The sequence below is a fragment of the Grammomys surdaster genome, unplaced genomic scaffold (assembly GCF_004785775.1).
Source record: "Grammomys surdaster isolate TR1022 unplaced genomic scaffold, NIH_TR_1.0 125833, whole genome shotgun sequence".
Lineage (NCBI taxonomy): Eukaryota > Metazoa > Chordata > Mammalia > Rodentia > Muridae > Grammomys > Grammomys surdaster.
Genome location: NW_021620661.1, coordinates 2,337,108 through 2,361,929, shown reverse-complemented (window position 1 = coordinate 2,361,929; position 24,822 = coordinate 2,337,108). Strand labels below are relative to the sequence as shown.

Here is a 24,822-nt window from a genome sequence, read left to right as displayed (position 1 = left end):
GGATGTGACTGGCTATGAGAAGCTTCTGCCTTGACTTCTCACAATGGCGAACTATCACTGGAATTGTAGAACCTGTTTTCCTGAGCTTGTTTTTTGTCAAGGCATTTTATAATACCTCGACAATATCAACATTAACTAATGTCAACGGTCAATCATTAATCATAAATTTAACAACTTATAATTAATCATTTATAAATAGAAAACTAATATTAATATTAATAAAAGAGCAGCAGAGATGAAACCATGACAGGATGGGAGTTAATGTTGTATCCAGGTCAGATGCCCTTGGACACTGAGCTTTGCAGTGCAATGGGCACAGCCACTGGTGTTACATGCCCTTTGATTTTCCAGGCTCCTCCTCCACCCAACTCTGTGCCCAGGGCTGCTGACTTGCCTTAATGCTCAGTATGAATGTAACTATTGCAGTCTTTTTGAGTCAGTCAGTGGGGACACAGGAAAGAGAAATGAGCATATCAGCACCAGCATCAATGATTCTTTCTTTTGTTAGAGGTCAAATGTAGCAGGGAAAGGCATTGCTACTGATCTGATTTTATCTTAGACTTTATATTTCCTTCTTTTTCTTTAATTATTTCAAAAATTTGCTTTGACATATTTATTTATTTATTTATTTATTTATTTATTTATTTATTTATTTATTGTGTGTGTGTAGTGTGTGTGTGTATGTATGTATGTATGTATGTATGTATGTATGTGTTAGCATAAGTGCCACGATGCACATAAAGAGGTCAGAGGACAACTTGTGGGAGTCAGTTATCTTCAACTCTGTAGGTTCCAGGGATTGAACTCTGGCCTTCAGGTTTGGCAGCAAGGGACTTTACCTGTTGAACCATTTTACAGCTCTTCCTTTTCTTCCTTTCTCTCTCTTCTTTGCCACCCCTCCTCATGCATATCTGAATGTGTGCTTATGTGCACAGGCAGAGGCCAGAGGAGTACATCGGGTGTCCTGTTCTACCTCTCTCTGCCTTATTTCCTTGAGAAGGGACTCTCACTAAACCCGGATCTAGGCTGATAACCAGCAAGGCCCCCATCCCCCATCTCTATCTCCTGCCCCCCTCCACAGCCTTGAGGTTACAGGTGTGCATGCAGCCACACCACCATCATCGATCACTATCATTGTTGTTATTATTATTACTATTATTGATTTGTGAATGCAGGTCCTTATGTTTATACAACAAATGCCCTTACTTACTGAGCAGTCTTCCCAGACATAAGACGTTACTACCTTGTTCACTATGGGCTTTTCACGTTAATTTTGATTTGTAAAATTAGTATATTAAGATACTATTTTATGTTGATTACTGATTAAATGTTGTCTCACGAGTCACCTCACCTTCCTTCCCACAATGAGGGACATGTTGGGGTCCAACTGCATCCTTCTCCTCAAAGCACTCAGGAGAGGCCAGGCCTGTTCTTTATTAGTGGGCACCTGCTTTCTTTGTTCCCACCAGCCCTCCTGTGCTAGCACCATTAGTTTTAGGAGTGGATGTCCAGCCTTGGGACGAGTGCCTCTACGAGCCACTGAAGCTGTCGGTATTCCTCAGTGGTTCCGACAGGTTTCCTTCTCTCGGTCACCCGCTGTCCATTCTCTAGGCCTCTGTCGTATCCCTCACAGACTATAAGCACTAATGCACATTTTTCAACTATTAAACTTTCTTTCTTTAAAAAATATTTTGTAGTCGGGTGGTGGTGGCGCACACTTTTAATCCCAGCACTTGGGAGGGAGAGACAGGGAGATTTCTGAGTTCGAGGCCAGCCTGGTCTACAGAGTGAGTTCCAGGACAGCCAGGGCTACACAGAGAAACCCTGTCTTGAAAAACCAAAAAAAAAAAAAAAAAGTAACAAATAAGGTTTTTACAACAGGTAAGTGTGTAGTGCAAAATGTATTCATTGGTTCATTTATTCGTTAGAGTATATGATATGGAAGGGTTAGGGAGAAGAGCTTTTTCTTGAAGCCAAATTTAGTGTGTCTAAGGATGTTTTAAAATTTTATGATGGTTTAAATCATTTATATAATGAATTTTAGTCATTTGCACACACCCCACCCCCACCACATCTAACTTCCTCTCCCACTGGAGGTTTTTTTTTTTCCTTCTCCTTGAGGTTCCCTCCTAACTTCTTCTTCTTTCTTTTTTTTTTTGTTAAATTTAGATTTAAAATTTTTTTCCTGAAGAATTTTAGACATAATTACACTGTATTGTCATCACGTCCACACCCTCAACTCCTCCCAAGTCTCCCCCACTCCCTGTGGAATTAATAACCTCTTCTATATTTATTATTGTTTTGTACACGTGCACACGCACGCACCATCTCCAAACTCGAAACAACCTCCTGAATCCATTGCTCATGTGTATGCATGGGTTTGGGTTGATCATTTGGGTTGGAGTGACCAATCACAGCGCTTTTCAACCAGAAGTGGGGTCTTATGACCCTTTCCTTCATCCACGTTGGCATTAATCTAATTCTAAAGATGCAGATACAAGTTTTAGCTGGTTAATGTTGTCAACTGACAGAATACAGTATCATCTAGAAAGCCAGTTTCTGGGCATGTCTGGGAGGTGTTTTCACAATTTACCTGGGATGGGAGGACGCACTGTAAATGGGGGTAGCGTTATTCCATGGCTGGATAGGAGTGAGTTCAACACCAGTATTCATTGCTCTTTTTCTCCTGACTGGGGGCACACTGCGACCAGCCACTTCATCTTCCTGCCAGTGTCTCTCCCTTACCTTGATTGACAGTAGTGGTAAACGGTGACCCAGAACAAGCTCTCCCTCCCTTAAGTCATTTATTCTCAGGTATTTGGAAATGCTTGTTCACAGCAATGAGGAAAGTGACTAATACAGACAGTAACACAAATAGCCCAAGTGTCTCTTATATACAATATAGAAAAGGATTATATAAAATAGATTTCCAGAGCACTTTATAGCAAGCTTCTCTGGCTGTGTGAGTCTGAGCTTGGGCTGATGCGCACTGACCTTGACGCTGACACTGCCCTGGAGTTTGAGCTGTAGTCGGATCATGTCCACCTCCTCCGTGGTGCACAGCTGATTAAGCTCAGAGACCTTCCTGGACATCTCATCAATTGCCACTTCGATAGGATTCAGTTCTGTGCTTGACTGGCTGACGACCTGGATCCTCTTCTTCACATAGGGGAACAAGTGGCTTGCTGCACCAAGGACACGCAAAGAGATGTAAAGGGGCAAAGAAAAGTCCCAGGTTCCCCTGAAGGTCTTCAGGATTTCCTACTGTTTCCAGGAACATATCGCATTCTGTCTGTGTGGTGTCCGTGGATGTGAATTATTTTTAGCCTAGGGGTCATCCTGTCTTACGTTTCTTAGTCCTATCCCCAGCTACTTCTCCCTGTGTCCATTTTCACCTTCACTAGCTCTCTTCAACCTTCTTGAGGCTGTGTTGAGGCAGAATAGCTAAACCTGAAAGGATTACAGCATGTACTGAAACTGGTCACTGCAATAAAGTCCTTATGAACCTCCATGGGCTGGTTTGTGTCCTTGGGGACCTGCGTAGCAGAGGACTTTTTTGTATGGTCTCAGTGGGAGAGGATGTGCTTAATCCTGTGGAAACTTGATGTCCCAGTGAAGAGGGATGCTTGTGGGGGTGAGGTGAGAGTGGGTAGGTGGGTGGGTGGGGGAGCACCCTCTCAGAGGCTGGAGGGATGGGGTGAAGAACTCAGGGAGAGGGGACTGGGAAGGGGGTAACTTTTGAAATGAAAATAAATAAAATCATTTAATAAAGATTAAAAAAAGAATTCTCAATACAGAATAGAATATAGGAGTTTTACTTGAAATGTGTCTTAACCATAACCCTCTGGGTCATCTTTCTGAAGGTGAATGCTTTTCAGACTTTACACGTCAGTGTGATTCTTGGTGGTTCAACTCAAAACTGGGGTCTCTCAACATAGCCTTCCTCCACAGAAATGTCACTCATTTCTCTGAGGGCTTTAGCATCCTAGACCATGACCCTATATTTTAAAACATTTATCTGTTTATGCAGCCTTCCCTGGAAGTTCTTTCTTTACTTGGGTCTTTGTTCTACCCCACTGTGAGCACCGTGAGGGCACAGTTGTGCTTTATTTACACGAATTGACAGAACTCTGAAGCAGCCCAACCTCTAGTCAGTGCTCATTGTCTGTTAAATAAAAGGAGAGGTGACTGCTTCACGGAAGAGATGCAGCCAGCATAGAACTAGGTATTGCATATCAAGGCTGACTTTCATTCAGAGAGCTCGAATTCTACAGTGGGTAGAATGCTACCCTAAAGTTGATCATAACCATAGCTGCTAACTCAGACACAGGTCACAGAGGGTTCATGGAGAGGAGGGCAGAGTTTACTGACGGTATCTTTACCATGGCATGACACCATGATACTTGTGAATATCCCAGCTCAAGGGAGAGGATGTCAAGCTAGTTCTATTGAGAGTATCTTCAATGTCCCTTTCCCCCCATTTTATTGTCATTTTGATGTGGAATGTGGCTTGTAGCTCAGGTTTGCTTTGAACTTAGGCTCTTTCCCATGCTGGAATTAGAGATGTTCACCACAACAGCTGGGCTAAAAGGCTTCCTTTTAGTAGAACATAAAGAGAGATGAATCTCCTGTTCCCTCAAACAACTCCAGGTCAACGTATTTTGGAAACCTATCTGTAGGATTAAAGTAACTTCATATGTGTGTACCTATGGACAGGTGTACTTGTGCGTGTGCACATGTGTGTATGGAGGTCAGTTACCAAAATGAGGATTGCTCCTCAGAAGTCTACTACCTTGTTTGAGACAGAGTCTTTTTTTTTGAGATAGTGATTTGGGGTTCCCTGATTTGGTAAAAGCTGGCTGGCCAATGTGTGCTAGTCATTCACCCGTGTCTGCCTGCACAGTGCTGGGCTTATCAACAAATGCCTGTATGCTTCCATTTCTTTGGTGGGTGCTAGGATGGAATTTAGGTTTTCATGGTTGTACAACAAGCATTTTGCTAATTGAGGTGTCTTCCTCGACCCTGGGGCAACACATGACTTATGCTAATCCAGCCTACAACAACACTGGCCTAGTCTGAGGTGGGGAAGGTTTCCAGGCAGCCAGCCTCTGCACTTACTGGTCAGGACTGTCCTCCGCTTGCACTGCTCAGCCACACCACCATGCTTCTTGCCTGACAGAGTGAAGGGTGTCTCAAAGACAAAGCGGTTGATGTTGTGATGCATTTCAAAATCTGTCTTCCGGTCCTCTATTTCTTTTTCTTCAAAGAATGGTGTGACATAAGTCACCTGAATATAGGCATATTTGGGGTCCAGATCCTTGGGGTTTACCTGTGTCAACACAGTAAGGGTATATATAGCAAGAATAGTGAACTGCAGGTGATTTATGAGTTCCCTTGCTGCCTCCTGGTGGATAAAAGGCACTCGTGTTCTTTAGACCCCAGAAGACTTCATCAGACCACAAGAAGACCAAGCGACTGACAGTGGGTAAGGAGTAGGCTTTGGTAGCAACATGGCTAGAACTAACTCAGCTCACCATGCCAGGGCCAGGCTGCCTTGTGGATATTTTCAACACAGACTCCTACCTAGAGCATTGCTTAAACTTTTACCCATTCTGTAGCGAGTTACCCTGTGCAGAGTGAAAATTTCTTGAAAGCAGAAACAAATCTCTTTGTTCCTCTGTGGGGTAGCTATGTACCTAGACTGGAGTCCTTGGCTTTGGAGTGGTAATGTAAAGATGTAGAGGAAGCCTCCATGTACCCCTGGCAGATTACCTGATTGCCTGTTAAAGGACTGCAAATGTTTGTATTTTCATTTTTCCTGTATGTGTGTGTGTGTGTGTGTATGTGCGTGCACGCTTGAGTGTTTGTATGTGTGTTGAATGAATGCATATGCATGCTTTTCATGTGCACATTTATAAATGTGCATGTAGATATGAAGGCCTGGGAACTATTCTCTTAAATTTTCTGCCTTATACCCTGAGGCAGCATCTCTCAGTAAAACATATCTCTCAGAGCTCACTTAGGATAGTTGATGTTAGTCTTATTTTTCAGCTTACTCTAGAGAATCTTGGGCCCCTACGTTTGGAGGTAGAAACTGCAGGTGGGCCACCCATCATGGGTTTCTGAGGCTGTAAACTCAGATTCTCATGCTTGTGTGGGTTGCTTTAACCAGCTTTAACTACTGGGCCATCGCCCCAGCTGCAAGGTTTTGCAATTTTCATATCTCAAATCCTTTACCAGCAATAAACCATATTTCCCAACTTCTTTGCCAGCTCTACTTTGGCGATTGATAGGATTATTGATAGGGTTATTGTTAGGAAGGAAATGACCTAGACAGCTCAAGGAGATCTGAGGAAACATCTCTAGCTTGAGGAGTAGGATTCTAACGCATTTGTCGAGGACATCTTGAATTTTGGACCTCCCTCCAATTTTCTCTTTGTATCCATTAACTTCAATCCAGTTCTAGAGATTTCAGAAACCTTTTGAATTTGTTATATAATGCTATTAATATTTACATGGTAGGGCAGGCACAACTGTAATAATTTTACATATTAAAATAGCGGTTCAGGACAGGTTGCCAATAATCACCAGCCGATATGTGGTAGCAGAGAGGAATGAAGACCCAAGCTATTCTGATATTAAATCTATCCTTTTTTCTCATCCTTGTAATTACTTTTTTTCGTCTGTCTAAACAGGTCACTAACTACAATAGTTGTGCTAGTTCTAACAGAGAGGGCAATCCTAGCTTTCTTTTTTTAAAAAATAGGTTTATTTATTTATTTATTTTATGTATATGAGTACACTGTACTTGTCTTCAGACACACCAGAAGAGGGCGTCAGATTACACTGGAGATGGTTGTGAACCACCATGTGGTTGCTGGGAACTGAACTCAGGACGTTTGGAAAAGCAGTCAGTACTCTTAACCACTGAGCCATTTCTCCAGCCCCAATCCTATCTTTCAAGCTAAGAGTGATGGATATATTTGTAATGACTTATACCCAGACCCATGAATTTTGTGTCAAACTTCCCCCAATATCAGCTTTGATAATGAAAGCAGGAAAGAAAAATGACTTTGGTGGCTTAGTAGAACTCTATGCCGTTGGTCACCAACCAACTTTCCCTCTTGGTCATACTTTTGTTTAGTCTGTCTTTCAAAGACCTGCCTTTCTAAACACAAATGGTCCTTCCTCTCAGGATGGGTTGGGCTCCTATGAATGTCCATGACTTTCAGCAACACATCTTACCCTGCTCTTGTCAGCTCAAAGATCACCCCCTCTGGGTAGCATTGGCCAAACAAACCTGCCCTGGTTTTCTCCTGCATTGCTCTATGATCATTCTCAGGATGTTCCGTTGCATTCTATTTAATCAACCACTCACATAAGGTGTTTCGTGCATATGAACTGAGAGGTCTAGAAGAAGAGAATCTGTGCCCCACGTCCTTGCTCTGGGTGCAGCATGTAAGTAGCTGCTTGCTAGAGGTTGGCTAGGGAATGATAATATATCAGAAGGTTGGGAGTAGTTTCATGAGAAGATGCGTTGCTTCCTGGAGGCAAGGAGAGCTTCTTTGTACTCTCTCAAATTAATACCGTGTGATAGCAAGCTGGGTTCTATTGAGGTTCTATCAGAATGGTGGGGTTCACGAAGGCCTCCTGAACTGGGTCAACAGGTAAGTTTCTTGCTTTTCCTCCAACTCTGCTTCTGAGCACGGCTACTTCAACATTTGAACTGCTATTCAAAAGCATATGAATTATGGAAAAAGTAGAAGACTTGCTAAGTTGTTTCTAAGAATGATATAAAAATTACTGAAGCAAAACCTTATAATCATGCTGAAGAGATGGCCCAGTTGTTAACAGTGCTTGGACTGAGCAGTGCACTGCCCAGTGCAGCACCCATGTGGTGGTTCACAATCACCTGTAACTCCAAAGTCCCGAGGATCCAATGCCCTTTCCTGACCTCTGTGAACACATCCATAAACATGGTGTTCATAAACTCATGTAGATACAGACATAAAAATATCCCCAAACTCACCAGCCAACCAATAAGCAAAACAATCTCAAACACTTTGGATAGTTCATTCCACATGATCAGCTAGGCAATTAAAACAGTAGCTAAAAACTAGAAAGGACCTAGTCAAGTCACATTGTGTGAGCACTGTTTGTTCCCTTACCTTGTTGGAGTCTTGAATTATCTTCACGTTGTCTGCTCCAAATTTGTCTGCATAGAGCTTGAGGAGTCTTTGGGAAATCTCCGAGAGACCTGTCAGCTTAGGCTCTTTGTAGATATACTCTTTACCTTCCTCCTCCTCAAAGAATCCCTAGGGGAGGCACACAGTGAACCATTGACTTTAGTAGATAAATTCAGTGAAAAAATCACAGGCAGAAAAAAAAAAGCTATTTAAAAAAAAAAAAGAATTCCAGTCCTTCAGCTGTCTGAAGCCATTAATTACCAGCCTGTGAAGTTCAAACCAGAAAGGGAGAGAGTAACGAGCAGAGAGTATTGTGTCACAATCAGACAGCAGCATCAACATCCCCCTAGCCAGGCAAAGGAACGCCAGCATACATCCTACACATATTTTTCTTACTTAGATAAATTAAAGGAAGAATTTGTTTGCATAAAAGTTGGAGGAAGAATGCCCTCTAGTGGTAGTCTTAAGTAGAACACGACATTTTGAGTGATGTTCCACAGTTTTTTGACCATTCATTACCATCTAATATCTTCTGTAAGTCTTTAAACGTAGCCTGGGTGACACCATATGGCACACATGGGTACCTAAATGTGTCACTACACGTTCCTATACTATCTTGTCTGTAGATCTCTGACACTTTGCAGTGTTACTGTGACAGAAACTGCACATGGCGCACCCCAATTACAGCTATTTAAAGGTACCCACATTAATATGTCTTCAAAGACTGTAGGGTACAAGCTAGTTATATGTAACTCAATTACTCAGTTTTTAAACCCTTGAGAAGCTGGAGTTGCAGGACTAAAAATAACACCTGAGCCATCATTTTTATTCCATGAGAGCCCAGTAGGCTTTGGCCATTATAAATCTGTCTGGTTTGAAGCCAGGGAAAAAGAAGATTCCATTATCTGTAGATAACTAAGTGAGAAATTCCTTATAATTCATTCTCTTTGAAGAGACAGGAACATGTCTCCCTCTGACCCTGTGCAATAAATGTGGGCTCAGAATCCGAGATGAGCTGAGAGAGAAGAACCTACATTATCCGTTTCTTCTGATAGCAGAGATTTTGAGGCTTGTAAAACTACTGAGTCCAAGAAGAAAGAACACTTATTTTGTTTTACATTGTTTTTGAGGGGTTTGGGAGATGGCTTAGTGGTTAAGCATTTGGAAACAAGTTTGAGGATGGGACATTTCAATCTGCAGAAGCCAGGGTTTGAAACTGCCTTTTGTAATTCTGATCCCAGAAGATGGAGACACAGCCCATCCGAGTAAGCTGGCTAATGAGACTATTCACATCAGCGCATGAGGTATGGTGTATCCTACTGATAATTCTGAGATGAAAGTAAGAAGAAAGAGGGATAGCCGAATAAAGAATTTAATGTGTTATTTGTCAGGGTTTACAGAAGACACTTTTTGAGCCAGACCAATGGCAGCTGTGAAATGTTTGGAAAGGATCCTTACCTTGTGATAGGGAACCCATCAAGAGGGTGGAGGCCACTGAGCTGTAAGGCATGATCCAAGGGAAAGCTTCACTCTCAGACAGGCCCACAGAGTCAATGATTTACAAGTGGGGTGTGAGCGAGTGATGCAAACCAGGAGGCAGCTTCCCACTTGCTTTGTGTCCAGGTTGGCTGCATTTCCAGACAATGGAAACTGTGGCCTGTACATTGCTCTAGCTGGTTTGATTTTTTCCAAAGGCATTTTATAATGCAGTATATGCTTTAATATGTTGTCCTTCTGAAGCAGCGCATTCTAGTTAAGCAAGTAATTGGGGTCAGTAGAGGTAACACACATAGACTGTGAAACCTCAAGGCAGTAAATATGGATAAAGATAAATTTCAATGAAATGACAAATAAAATTATTGATTCCTTCTAGATTTTTCTTTGTAAGTTCTTCAGAAGATTGAGGTGCCCTTGGATCAGAACTGGGATGTCAAATAAGTGCCCCTGCTGCAGAATGGTCCAAAGTTCACAGATAAATCAATACAGTCCAAGAAGAATCAGTACAGAAAATGTTAGTAGTAGACTAAATGCCTTGAGACAGGAAGACACGAGAAGGCAGGGAAATTGCTCTTGGTAAATAGAAATTCAGTGGTTATGTTTAAACTCTCTCTCACACACATGAGAGAGGTATAGACAGACAGACAGATCGATCGATAGAGAGGTAGATAGATGGATGGATGCATGGGTAGATACATAGATCAGTGACTTTCATATAGGCAAAGAGCTGAAAGAGTATATCCCAATCCAAAGTGGAGGTGTTATTTACACATGTACGTTCCCCCTCCATTCATGTTCTTTCTCATTCACATTCTGGAATGTATCTACACCAAAGGAGGCACGATTGAGAGTCATATAATCTGTGCCCATTGATGCACTGAATAAATCTCCCCTGCTAAGTTTTTTCAGCTAATCAATTCCAGGGGTAGCCGATGTTTGAAGCTGTGCAACAAGCATTTGTTGGCTTGAATTCTTGCTAAAGAACAGCTCCTAAGGGTTTCACTGATTACAGGCAGCATTTGATTGCTACTGCTGTTTCCTTACTCAAGCAATGGATCCATGAGGGAACTTGGAGGGGTGCTTTCTGCGGGCTGTTAGATCTGTAGCAATGATGCCAGCTGCTGTATGAGAAACTCCATGCTATGCACGACTTACATGTTTTTATACAAAAAAAGTCCCTGTTGTGAACAAAGAGTTTCTAACTTGTTTGCTAATGGCTGACTCATTACAAACTTAGTTAATATTAAATACCTTAGCCAGTACAATAAAATGAAAACACTTGTCCACAGAGGACTCTAATGTGTCCTCAAAGGACGTTGTACAGACCTAGAGCCTACTTCATGTTATATTCACATCATCGTTTGAGCATGATTGCAAGATGCATCAATGTGGATGTGAAAGTTGTGTTTTAGAGGAATATAAAATGCTATCTCGAATAAGAAATTGTCTTTCTGTGGATGGGCATTATGCTAATCATGCACCATGTAGTTCCTTTCTGAGCTCTTGAACTGCATTCTGCACAGGTTCAGGAGGATGTGCAAGTCTACTTTGGTTCTCTTCTCACCAAGGAGAAGGGATGGGAGCTGTCTATTCCTGTTGAATGCCACAATTCACACTTGCCGGCTGGCTCCCCGGGCGTGTGCATTTGAATATCATTTGCATAATGATCATTCAAGCTCTAATTTGCAGCTTCTCAGGATGAACTCCACAGGTTCTGCCTTCTATCAAAGGCAGTTGATAGTGAACTGTATAGAGGGCCATGCTTAGGTGATATTATCAGGTCTGCACATAATGACAAAATTAGAGCTCTTTTAAGCTCTAATTGGATTTATTTTTCTTAACCAAAGGCATTGATAGTCCTGCCAGTGTTACAAAAGAAATCAAATGCACCAGCAGAGTGTTTTTAAGAAATCTGTGAAAAGAACAAAGTTAGGTCATTTGAAAGCAGCATCCCCCAATGGCCCCCTCTGTTTATTTAGTACATGGTTTTCTGAGTATTTTTCTAGTAGGTCGGTTAAGTCCAAGTTTATAAATGAAGGTATAAAATACTCATATGGTGTGGAGGTGGGAAGGAATTTAAAGAATTACAAAAAAAAGTTTATATTGTTTAGATAAGAAGAGCTAAATGGTGACAGTGAGGATCTTGAAAGAATATTACTGTCTACCTTAATGGATAAAAATTAAATCAAAGCATATAAACACATTATTTTTGGAGGTTAACATAATGCCTAAAGATAGGCAGTTTCAACGATGGTTTTCTGAGAGTTCTTGATATTAGCAAGTAATTTCTGCTCTAACTATGTTTTATATCTCTTTACCTCTTTCTCCATCTCTGAAGATTTTGCCTGTTGGGTGAAGATTTGTTCTCCTTGATTCTTTGTGTTTAGAATTGCTACCACCACCTTTGAAAATGAACAGAATTTACTAATACAGAGCCCTACCTCTCAAAGGGATTCCTTGTAAAGGACTCTAGGAAGAACTGTAGTTCCTTGTAAACAGCCATTATTCCAACTTCTGACCCTTTTTAATCCATAAGGTAGTGGTTCCTGCCCCCCCTTAGGGGTTTCACATATCAGATATCCAACATATCAGATATTTGTGTTGCAATTCATAACAATAGCAAAATTAAAGTTATGAAGTAGCAAATAATCTTATGGTGGGGGGGGGGAGGTTACCACAACATGAAGAACTGTATTAAAGGGTCACAGTGTTAGGAAGGTTGGGAACCACTGCCATAAGGTTTGAGTCATGATAGATCAAATAAACAGGTGATCTCCACCATTAAGTCTATTCTGCATCTGTTGAAAATACATGATATTCATGTCTGTCTTGTGTGTGTGTGTAAAGCTTCTAGATTACACCCTCTGCTTTTCTGGAGAAAGATAATGTGCATAAAATGATACTTTTTTTTTTTGTAATTCAGGTAACTGGAATAAACAGAATTTAGCTCAAGAAATGAAAGATGCTTCCAAAACAAATCAAAGCCAGTCTCTCACTCTTTATACCAAATGTCGATCCATACACAAGTGTTAAGGTTCAGTAAAGCTGGAAGGAGGGAAGTGTGAGGGTTATTAGTGCATGCAAAGGGACACAGAGAAGTGAACTTACCACAGCCTGGAACAATCAAGACCAAAGAAAGAAAAGAGCAAATATTTGCATTAAAAACTAGTTGTGAGGCAGCAAAGCTCGTTCCACGTATTCACCAGCTCGCATCTCACACGCCGGTTTGCATGACCAGGGCATTAATCGAACTTTTTCTTTTTCATTGGCAAGATCACCCAAAGATTCGCCATTATACCCTGCCTAGCAAAACGCCCCCTACAGGCCACTGTTATGCTGCTCGGTTAGCCTGAGTTTTTCTTCCAGTCATTTAACTCACAGATCCATGTCTTGGTGCGATTTTCTGTTGTTTTTCTTGCTAATGCTTTGCCAAGGCCACACATTTTTTATTTCTTCCCAAATACCATCTCCTCTCATCTGAGGGTCCTTTACACTTCTTTCTTCCTCAACAGATACACTGAAGCTAGCTAACACTCTTTATATTCCCCTTCTACATGCCTATAACTATCTTTTCCTTATAGTCTATTCTCATACCACTAGGTCTCTCTATGTCTGCAGTTGTGATGCTGTTTGGAACTGAGAAAGATGATGAGACTGATTATGGAGGTAACTATTTATGGATCCTTCCCAGGTAGACAGAATCAGAAGTTAGTTTTAAGGATATCTTCACTGATCAGAGGAAAATTTGTTTTGCTAAAGACTTAAGTGGGAAAATATCTGTAATCACAACACTGGACCAGACTCTATCTGTATGTAGTCTTAACAGATTCTGAGGAGAGCACACAGCTGTGAGCAATCGTGCCTCATGTGAGGGAGAGGAAAACAATTGAGAAGTCTGAGAGCCACTGTGACTATAAAATCAGCTGGTGCATCTCTCTACAAACGTCAGAAAGACTTCTGCTGAGAGAGAAGAATGCCACAGCCTTTTGGAAAAAGCAGCAGGATGTTCCTGAATGTTCTACCATCTAGAGCATCACTATGCAGAGCTATTCATAATTAGTGTGTAACACATATCCTCAGGCCAATGCTATGTCTAGCTAAAGTCTTTAACCTTGTTCATTGATGATGAACATTGAGAAAGATAACTTTAAAATAACATTGGCCTGTGACTTAGGAAACAACATAGCCCTGTGATGATCTGCTTTGGAACAAACAGGAGATACAATTTACAAGACTGTAAAGTCAATGGTTGGAAACGGCGATCAATTTAGAGTGTTATAGATGCTATTTCTTAAAGCATGTCTGATTCGATTTTACTTTAATCTATCACATAAACCTGCTAGGTATATTAGGATAAAATGCAAAGCAGAGAATAATTAAAAAGAAGCCTCTTCTACTTCCAAAAGTTAGAGATCACTCTTTTTTTTTTTTTTTAGCTTAACTTGTAATGAGTTTCATGGATTTCTCTACCTATGTGTATTTAATATATTCCTATAGGCAAACTGAAAAAATGGTCACATCCATAGAAACACCCATATAGGTTCAGACTAATCCCTCCCCCAGTCTACTGGCGCACATCATCAGATGTCTTATAAAGAATGGAAGATGACAACCTGAATGGAGCGGTCAGGCCATGTTCCTTCTCACGAACTTACCTGCCCATAAAACGCCACTCTATAGTAACGACCGAACAATCGCTTCTCTGAATTCACCACCTCTGCTACTTTCAAATAGGACCGATGAATATCATAATAGAGATCTGATAATTTCTGAAACAAAAACCAGAGGGTTTTGTGAGAAAACTGCTGACATGCAAGGGAGAATGTCGTTATGTTTTAATGCTGTACGCCATTTGTCAACATGAAGTAAAAAAGGCTTGTGGCTTTTCAGAGCTGGAGATCACATACTTTGAAGTCTCGTTGCTTTTCAAAGACAGCGATGATGGGTTTATTGACATCAGCGATGAGTTCGTATCGTTCAGATTTCCAAAGGAACTCCACACACATGTACAACTGCTCCACCAGGATGTTCTGCAAGTTCCCCAGAGAAAAGGATGTTTTAAAAAATATGTTTAAAGACGTGGCTCATTCCAGAAGCTTGGTTTTGAAACTATCTCAGCCTTAAGTCTTTTCACAATATGATTTTTCGATTCCTGATCTTTATTACTAACATTTATAGCCCACCATGGGATTGCAGTGCCATCTTGGATTCCCCTCTCTTCTTCTCACCATCCCCTAACCCATGAAGTAGGCATAATAAGCTCAAACCTTTTCAGTTCTTTCCTTTGCTATTGTCACTGATGCTTAGATCCCACCCTAGACCTGGAGTAGCTTTCCAGCAAACAGGTGTTTCTCTTCAATGTTTGCTCAAAGTGATATTCCTTTTTAAAACATAAATCTGCTCATGAAATCTCCATGCCCATAAGCTTTTATGGAGGTCCAGTTTATATAGCACTATCTCTTCTGTCCAGACTGACTCTCAAGGTGGTCCACAATCCCTTTTTAGAACTCTGCCCTTGTGTTTTATTTAATTCTGGCTCCAGCTTTCTACCTTTCTTTCCCCATCCTAGAGTGGTTCCGACCGCTAGCAGCATTGACCAATGGTGCTACTGCACACACTAGAACATTCCTTTCCTGTGTGACACCTGAAGAAGGAAGGCCAAAGTGTGGGTGCTTTGGTCCCACTTAGAAGGAGTAACAAAATACTCAAGGGAGCAAATATGGAGATAAAGTGTGGGACAGAAACTGAATGAGGGGCCATTTGGAGACTATTCCACCTGGGTATTCATCCCATGTGCAGTCATCAAAGGTAGACACTGATGTGGATGTCAGGGAGTGCATGCTGACAGGAACCTGATATAGCTGTCTCCTGAGAGTCTCTGTCAGAGCTTGACAAATACAGAGGTGGATTCTCGTAGCCAAACTATTGAACTGATCAAGGGGTTTCCAATGGAGAAGTTAGAGGATTGGAGGAGCTGAAGGGGTTTGTGGCCCCATGGGGAGAGCAACAATACCAACCAACCAGAGCTCCCAGGGTCTAAACCACCAGCCTGAGGGCACATAGGGAGGGACCCAGGGCTCTAGTTGTATATGTAGGGGAGGATGGCCTTGTCAGGCATAGATGGAAGAGGAGATCTTTGGTCCCATGAAGGCTGAATGCCCAGTGTGGGGGAATTCGAGGGTGGGGAGGTGGGAATGGGGTGGTGGGTGGGGGCACATCCTCATAGAAGCAGGAGGAGGGGGGATAGGATAGGGGGTTCCTGAGCAGGGGGGAGGGGAAGTGGGGTAGGGGATAATATCTGAAATGTAAATAAAATATACAATAAGATAAATTTAAAAAAGGAAGAGTCCTATGTTTTCCAATTTAGTACAAAGTACACATTCCAAAACAATGGGAGAAGTTTGCTTCTTATGATAATTGTGTTAAGATGACTATAAATTCATAATAATGAAATCTGACACCAATACCTGTAGTCCACGGAGATATTTAAGACTTAAATCTTTTTTTTAATAATTTATTTATTTTTTCTCAAATCATAATTCATTCACACAGGAGTTATAAACACAGAAAGGCAGGATGTGGGGAAGATGATGACACTGGAGTGTGGGTTTTCGGGTGGAATACAGATATCTTTTAGAACAGGGTATCGGGCTGGGTGAAGATTCAGGGAACAGGTCACTATGACTCTGCCTATGATTCATTTGTCCTTATCTAAGTTGGTATTGTCTGCCAAGGCTACCTATTTACAAGGTCTATGACTACTCGGGCTGGTAAATTTCCACAAAAGCTGCCTGTTTACAATAGCTTATAGCCATCTGTTTCAATGTTTTTCCACAGAGACCCAAGACTTGGTGTTAGTATACATGTATGATAGGCCTATTGCTGATTTTAGGCCTATGGCTGATTTTAGGTCTTCAATGTATAAGCAGGGCTGCCCTGACGTCTCCTCCCTTCTCTAAGTATAGAAGGGCTGTGATGATTCTAATCTTGCGAAGGTGGGGATAGAGGCCTGACCTCCAGTAATTGAAGGGGACCTTGTAATGGCTCCGGTCCCCCTGTTGTTGTCCAGTGAGGCATGAGGGCCATACCCATCCTGATGTAAGACTTAAATCTTTTAGAAGATAATATGGAACATGCCCTTTGATTAAAGGTGTGTTTTGCAGGAGTACCTCATTTTCCTGCTATACTTTGTAATGATTTAACCTGTTTCAACATGCCTTGACCATGATTTGTTGAAGAGGCTGACTTATATACAAACCTTATTACCTACATACTGTCAAAGGTCATGTTCATTAACTTTTTTTCTGTGTATATTCATAAATAAAGATTATATTTAACTAACAAAAAAGGAATTTTGGAATTAAAAAACACAGAAATACTATAAGAATAGTTTTTTTGTTTTGATCCCAGGTATGGGATATGGGGCTGCTTCAGTTGTCCACAGCAGCTGACTATGATTTGCCTTGTGCTTTGGCTGGGGTGTGATTTTGCCAGCTGCAGATAGTTTCTGTGATTTTATGCCATTTGGAAATTTGGGTACTTTTTAGAGGGTATATAAATGCTAGGGCCCTGAGAGGCAGGGTGGGTTGCTGGTTGGTTGTTGTTGATCACAGTTTGTTAGGTTGTCATGCACAGAGAAGAAACAACAATGAGAAGAAATTAGATATCCTGATGGCAAGGAGCAAACTTGCCCCAAGAAACTTGCCCCCCCAAAAAAAATCAGCAGGATGTGCCTAATGATAACATTGCCTTCTTTCTGACCCCAGACTTTATTCTGTTTCCTTTCGCCTCTATCTTTCTGTTCTCTCTTAGCTAGTGTTAGGGGGTTAAAGGGTAGAAGAAAGGGGGTGGAGAAGGATGGAAGAAGAATCCACAGAGTAGCAAAAGCAAGCTATAATACTTTTGTTTTATCTAATATCAATATTTAGAATCAAATATAGAGAGTTTTTACTGATGCCCAGTCATCTCCATTATAACCACTTTCATGTAAAAAACTGTCATCTTCTAATTACAAAAATACAATGCCTCAATTTATAGTTATTGGATATTTATTTCGAATGGGCTTCCTTTCACATTGAAGGAAGATTTTATTTCCAAAATTCTGAATTCTTCAAAAGCAGGGATTAGGTCTGATTAATCTTTGCTTTCCTGTCTTTAATTACAATGTCTTTCAGAGTAGTGGTATATTAATTAATATGTCCAACTATGTGAAATCATATAATCTCTAAAACAAGTTTATAATGTTGTTTGAATATTTCTGAAGTGTCTTTTAACTTACTATAGTTGTATGCATTATGCAGAAAGCTAGAGTTCATAAAAATCCATCTTCCAAATTTGCATTTTCCACATGTATATAACATTAAGACTTAAGAAAATGTCAGTTATGGAATACTGTATTTCTTGGTGAAGGAAACTCTGTTTTATTCACCAGAATTGTTGTTATGGGATTCCTGCTAGAAAACTACTTTTTCATGAGAATTGACCAGCTTACATGCCAGAAGGCTTTCTCACAGAAATTGTGAGCCCTGTTACTGAGCCAAATGTGTAAATAAGTAACTTATGTAAAAACTCCTGTGCCAAGTTCATAAAGACTTTAGCATCCTTACTGCATTTATAAGAGCATAGGGATTGTATATCTTATGGAAGAGCACACAGTAAACATCTGAGTTCATCGGAGTGAAATAAATCAGGCCTAGCTTAAAATTACAATGAAGATTATGCTTTATTCATGGAATTTGATATCTATTAATCTCCCTTTTATTTGAGCCTCAACATTACTTTGTTTATTAAAGTCATAAGGCAGAACTACATCATCTGTCTTTTGAATGCACATAAAAAAATCACAATTCACCGAATCTTTAAACTTCATCAAGATAGTAGATCTCTTGTATCGTACCTCATTGTACGGGGTGTCTTGCATTCCAGAATCTTCTTTCATTGCTCCTTCTTCTTTAATGTTTGGGGTGATGCTCAGAAAAGCTGGCCAGCCCATAGAGAACATGCCTTGGGAGGGGATCAAAGACAATGAAATATTATCTGAGGCAATTCGTATTGGGATTAGAACATGGCTTGCTTCGTGAGGTTAGGCTTGGCAGTATCATAACACATGAAAGGCATGTGATGGTTAGATCATGGTTTCTGGCCTTGCCTGTGTTTACTGATACTTTTTTTTTTGTTTTTATCAGATGCACATTGTAAGAAAGGGATCATTTACTTCCCTAGCTCTGAAACTTTCTAACATAAAATCATATTAGAGATTTCAAATGTATCAATGGGATTCAGATATGTGCTGATGAATATCAATACGTGTTCGTGAAGCATGTGGGTTCACCTTCCCATTTCAACGTCCACTCCTAAGTGTATCCCTTTCCAATAGATGAACATAGCATCACCATTATTACCTTCCAGTATTTAAGAGTCATGGAAGTAATTGGGACATGAACTGACACTTGAGCTTTATCAGTTTTTTTTTTTCAGTTTGGTTTTGTGAAAGCCTCTATGTTGCTCTGCAGGACGTAAAGATGATCAATGGCTGAGCCGGAAGGGCATGTGAAACAAATAAAAAGATGTCTGGTGATCTGTATACAAAAACTAATGTGCGTATGGCATGCGACAGTAAGAAGGTTTTAAGGTGGATCTGCTCCTGTGGTATAGATCTGTCTTTTTTCAGGGCCCCAAGCAAGAGACCTCACTATCTCATAGTTCATTTCGCTGGTTTGGTTCTAATGCATTATTTGGAAAATCCACTGTGACATTTTTGAAAATGTACTCATGTTTAAATGAGTATGAATGGAATTGTGCTCCTGAAATATTGAAAAATCAAAGTCCGTTTTCATTTTGTTTGGGTATTTGGATTGGAACTCTACACTGAGTTTTCAAAAGCAATTTGCAAGTTGAAATTATGTTATCAAGTAGATCGTTGTTCAGAAAATTTGGACTTGAAAGAACTTTTAAAGATATTTTAGATAAAATATATGAATGAGACAGCCACATTTTTACATAAAGATAGTATAGTTCTTTCAAAAAGTTATTTTAGACCTTTACGGTGGAATATTTTTAATGAAAGTAAATAAATATCATCAATCATATAAATTGTTAGAGTAAATTATTATTGTTATTATTGTTACTGTTAATTTTGCAATGCTGGAAATCAAAAACCAAGGCTTATACTTGCTAGGCAATTACTATATAACTAAGATACACAGTCTTTAAGAAGCAAAATATAGTATACCAATCATAAAGGTATATACATCTATCTAAATGTATGCATCTACATTCTTACTTTGAATAAACTATTACACTCACAAACTAGATTCTTCTTGCAAGTTTGCATGGCTTATCACTTTCAAGCTAAGATTTCAATGGCAGGCCAACATGCAGGCTATAATTCATAATCCCGAAGACAGGCTAATATTCTATTTGCTGAGAACTGAGAAGAAAGCTAAACTTGTTAAGTTTAGGATGTGGTTTCTGAGTGGTCTGAACTTAAGCTTTTTATACAGTAAATTCTGCTGACCTGATTTCAGGTCATGGCTTTTGCTTCTAAGAACCCATTTACGGAAGTTTCCTAAAGCTGTAAAGTTGATTTCCTCAGCATCAAAGGCAAATGAGCACAGTTAGAGCCACTCACTTCCTCCGCCTGGAGTTGTTAGTAATAGGTTGCTATCACAGGGGTGGGTGTCTTCTGGAAGCAGGGGTGGTGTGCAAATCTTTTCCACTTTCCAGTAACCTATGGTAGTGCAAGATGAGGTTAGGGCATGGCTGAATGTTCTTGTTAATACAAGTTTATGGAACCACAAATTGTTAATCAATGAGACATCAAAATCATCATTTTGAACCAAGAAGTTGACCATCCAGTTAGCTTCATTGTACATCAAATGAATATGTTGGGTGACATCATAGAATTAAAAATATTAACGTACAGCATAATAATAAATGCCTATAAAAGTGAAAGTTATTTAATAGAACATAAGTTTAATGAATGTATGTGGTTAGGCTCCAGTATGACGATCTCTAGGCTATAGCCCCTTTACAAGGCCCTCTTACCCTTGCGCTTCAGGTATTCTGCGATGAGTGCAGCTATATGGATGTAACACATAGCAGCCTATAACAAAATGGAAAACAGAGATTTCAAGGATGGATTTAACTTTTCATGAAACCAATGGTTCCTCAAAGGTAGTCAGTGTGCTCTCTCAGAATATGTCATGTAGACTAACTCTTCCTTTTGAAAGAAGTGCAAATGTCAATCTACTGGACTTTTTCAAAGTCTATCCTCAAGAAGAAAAATACATATTTGGGGATATTTTTGTTTCTTTTTCTTGATATAGATTTGAAATGGGATGACTGAGCTATCCTAAACAACTTTCCCACAAAATAACATTCCCTCCTTTATCAATATCTAATCATAATTTATTGCTATGTAAAAGCTATGTATCTCTTTTCTTCTCAAATATATAGACTCTAGTATCTGGAGAGAAAATGGAAATAAAAAATATCGGCCTTCTCAGTTTTTCTGCCTCTAATGCTGGCTCCTCTTTAATTTCTCTTGCCTTTAGAACAGTTGTCTCATCATTTAGCCTTTGGTTATAATGTGTAAGCTAATGTAACAGGCAGGTTATCCTCAACCTGATCACATAGGCGATGTTTCATTTCTCCTCCAGATGCTTTCCTCATTGCTGCATATGTTGACTATTGACTTGATGAAGGTCCCAGGGCTTCAGATTTCTTCTTTTAAGGTTTCATGAATAGATTCTGCCATTTCAGATGAGTTAATGGAAACTGGAACTAAATAAGTTATTCACCAAACTGCAGCCAAGCCAGGGTTCTGGTTTCTATTCTAGAGTCCCTGATTACCAAATGCTTATCTATTATCCTAGATAAAATTTCAGGCTTTAGGCTTATCCTAGTAGATGTAGTTCCTATTCCTCCAGGGGTATAGTTCTGGGAAAAGGCAGAACTTCCCTAGTGGTAACCCAGAAGCCCCTGGATGCTATAAATCACCAAATCGCTGTGCATAAATCTATCCAGCATTACAACTGCCACAGAAAAGTCAAGTATTGATTTATAATCCTCACCCAGGGGAGTTTCTTCTCCATGGCTGTTTTCAGGAAAAATGAGTTTCATTTGAGTTTGAAAACACAGAATATTAACTCTGCTATAATTGCTAACTTTTGAATGCTTTTTTTCTTTTTCTTTTGAAATGATATACAAGATTTCAATAACTCTGATAAGCTGATCTGACCAATGCACATACAGCAATTGACACAACAAATGTATACCTCTGGTCTTTTTAAACACAAATTCAGGGGTGGTTTGGGAGGCTATAGATGCAGAATTTGGAGAGTGACCAAGTCTGGTTCCCTATAGTGCAACTTACTAGTTGTATTATTTTACCTTATGATGTCTTAGCATTGTAAATTACAAGTAGTTATTTGTGAATTACAGGTAGTGATATTATCAAGTGGTGGTGTGATTTTTTTATCTTTTTTTTTGCTTTTATACCATTTTAATTACATGCAAGTATTAAGGTCAGTTCTAGGTTGAGTAACTGGCAATACAATAGATGCAAATAGTCAAGGAACAAGCAAGACAATAAACACAAATAGTCAAAGAAAAAGTAAGGCAATAAACAAAGTCCCATGATCACTTCTGTGATCACTATTTCTAAGGCCTTATCAGGATGACCAAAATATCTGAGCCTAGTCCTGTTAAGGCCTTATCAGGATGACCAAAATATCTGAGCCAAATCCTGTCCTAGCCCAAAGTCCTGCCTGAAGCCTACTTGTACGTTCTAGCCTAAGATTTAGATTCCTGCCTGAAATTACTTCTTTGTTCTAGCCTAGGATTTAGATTCTTGCTTGAAATCTAGGCTAATGTCAGATTCCTGCCTGAAGTCCATTTCCTTGTCCTTGGCCAATGTCAGATTCCTGCCAAAGAGCAACACTGTCTTTAGATTCAAGTTTTAGCCATCTATTTGTACACTGCATTTCAAACAACTGATACTGACACCTCTATATCTGACCACAATCTGATGTCTTCTACTTAGAATCAGATGTCATTGATCCCTACATGTAAAGTAACTGCACTTGATATGTAGATGTATATTGTTACATTGGTAGAAAATATGGCATGTTTCATACTATGTGGTGGACATTAAAAACCAATTATTCAGATGAGGAAGGCAATGTTGATGAAGAATGAGTGAGCCTTTGTTCATCACCTCAGACAGGTCTCCATTTCTTGCATGAATCTTGGCCATGCTTTCGAGCCAGGTTCTCCGTAGCTCAGGGGTACTTGCATAGGAGTTTGCTAGGCTGTATTGGAGGTCCACCAGCATCTCAGGGTCTTTCTCATGCTCCTTCATCTGGGCTGTGGCCATCAAAACAGTCCTTATACGTTTAGTCAGATCTTTCACTTCTGCTGGGAAATTGCTGTTCTTTGGAAAAGAGAGAGCCTGGGTCACTATCTGTTCAACATTCCTTTGTTAACTTCAACCTATACTCTTAATTAGGGCTTCGTACCACATGTTTTTATGTTTTATATAGTGTTCATAAATGTTTGCATCTTATATATTGTGATTGCGGTTATATTCAAACATTTGGTCATAAGAATCATTGTCAACTCTATTGTCTTTATACCCCAACTTTCTAGTAATAGTTTCCTGAATGCCCTTGAAATTCAGTTCTCTCTGACTCTAGTCTATGTCATTTAAACAAGTTTTGATGTCATTCATATTGATGGCATGTGGCCCTGGACTGACCAATTATATTCTTGATAAATATAGATATCAAGGACATCCCATTTTACTTGAATTGGTAGTGTTTGAAGAAGGGCCTTTCTACTCTTAATACCAGTGTCCTTATACCGTCATAAGTGAATCCAGAGGCAGCTATAAGTGAAGCAATTAACTGATGCAATAAAGCAACAGGGTGGGGGGAGGGGACTTCAAAGCACTCTCTTGATCTCTAGATCAGGCTATGATTGAAGCCTTTTCTACCTTTAGTCTTCCAAAGGTGCTAAAATAATAAATAGAGGGAAAGAAAGATAAGTTTGCTTATGATGATTATGAATAAATGATGGTGCATCTGGCAAATTTTGTTATATAATAGTCAAATGAAGATCTTAGAAATTCCACCTAAAAGACCGTGTACTGAAAATATGAGACCTAATGATTATAATTTAAATAAGCAAAGAATATAAGTGATCCAAATCTTGATAAACTATGGACAGAATTCATAAACACCTTGTGGTCTTGATATGTCAAATAAAACCCCACTTTATTTCTGATTCTTTAGAACATAGCCCATGAAGCATCTCTTACTTTCATCTGTTTATCTCCATTGGCAAAGTTGTTGGTAATTGCGAGGGAGTGTTGAAAGCGGGACCCTCCAATCCCCGCATCAGCTATTAGCTGGCTCACTGCTTTAATGAGCTAGAAGGAAAAAGAAAAAGGAACATTCTAAACCAGCAGATCTCAACCTTCCTAATGCTATGACTTTTTAATACAGTTCCTCATGTTGCAGTGACCTCCAACCATAAAATTATTTTTGTTGTTACTTCATAACTATGATTTTGCTACTGTTATGAATTCTAATGTAAATATATGATATGAAGGATGCACGTGGGGAGATAAGCCTACGGTTGTATGGGCGCAGATGTACGTGTGTGGAGTCTGGAGGTCAACTTTGAAAGCCAATCTTCAGATATCATTCACTTCGTCATTTGAGACAAGATCTCTTATGATCTATAGAGCTCACTAAGGTAGGCTACACTAGATGACTCAGAATCCCCTGAGATCTTCCTGTCTCTGAGACCTCAGTGCTGAGATTACAAGCATATACCATTGTACCTGGCTTTTAACATAGGTTTTATGGCTTGAACTCATGTCCCCAGGCTTGCTAGGCACACACCCCACAAATGAGTCATCACCCTAGTCTAGAAACTGTATTTTAAGGAAATTGACTGGGCTAGAAAAATACGCTATACATTTTTCCTAGAAAGTTCAACGAACGCCATTATTATGACTATAAATACCCCAGGAAAGATGCAAGAATCTTATAATCTTCGGATGTTTTGAAAAAAAGACATGAATGTTTTTGGAATTTGCTTGGATTTTGCCTTTAACCATGTCTCTTGGAGT

The 24,822-nt window shown here is 39.9% G+C and overlaps 1 protein-coding gene across 3 annotated transcripts in view; it reads right to left on the bottom strand.

Annotated features, from left to right (window-relative positions):
* The window catches only part of Dock10 (dedicator of cytokinesis 10), a 194,021-nt gene that overhangs the window by 6,152 nt on the left and 163,047 nt on the right, over nucleotides 1–24,822 (bottom strand). For all 3 annotated transcript variants that reach the window (XM_028789411.1, XM_028789412.1, XM_028789413.1), the window contains exons 44-53: nucleotides 24,004–24,114; nucleotides 22,903–23,118; nucleotides 20,730–20,787; nucleotides 20,314–20,412; nucleotides 18,580–18,686; nucleotides 14,591–14,713; nucleotides 14,339–14,452; nucleotides 8,169–8,315; nucleotides 5,119–5,329; nucleotides 2,995–3,185 (exon numbers count right to left, since the gene is read on the bottom strand). In XM_028789411.1, the coding sequence (XP_028645244.1) occupies nucleotides 2,995–3,185; nucleotides 5,119–5,329; nucleotides 8,169–8,315; nucleotides 14,339–14,452; nucleotides 14,591–14,713; nucleotides 18,580–18,686; nucleotides 20,314–20,412; nucleotides 20,730–20,787; nucleotides 22,903–23,118; nucleotides 24,004–24,114 (1,377 nt within the window). The remainder of the gene's footprint in view (nucleotides 1–2,994; nucleotides 3,186–5,118; nucleotides 5,330–8,168; nucleotides 8,316–14,338; nucleotides 14,453–14,590; nucleotides 14,714–18,579; nucleotides 18,687–20,313; nucleotides 20,413–20,729; nucleotides 20,788–22,902; nucleotides 23,119–24,003; nucleotides 24,115–24,822) is intronic.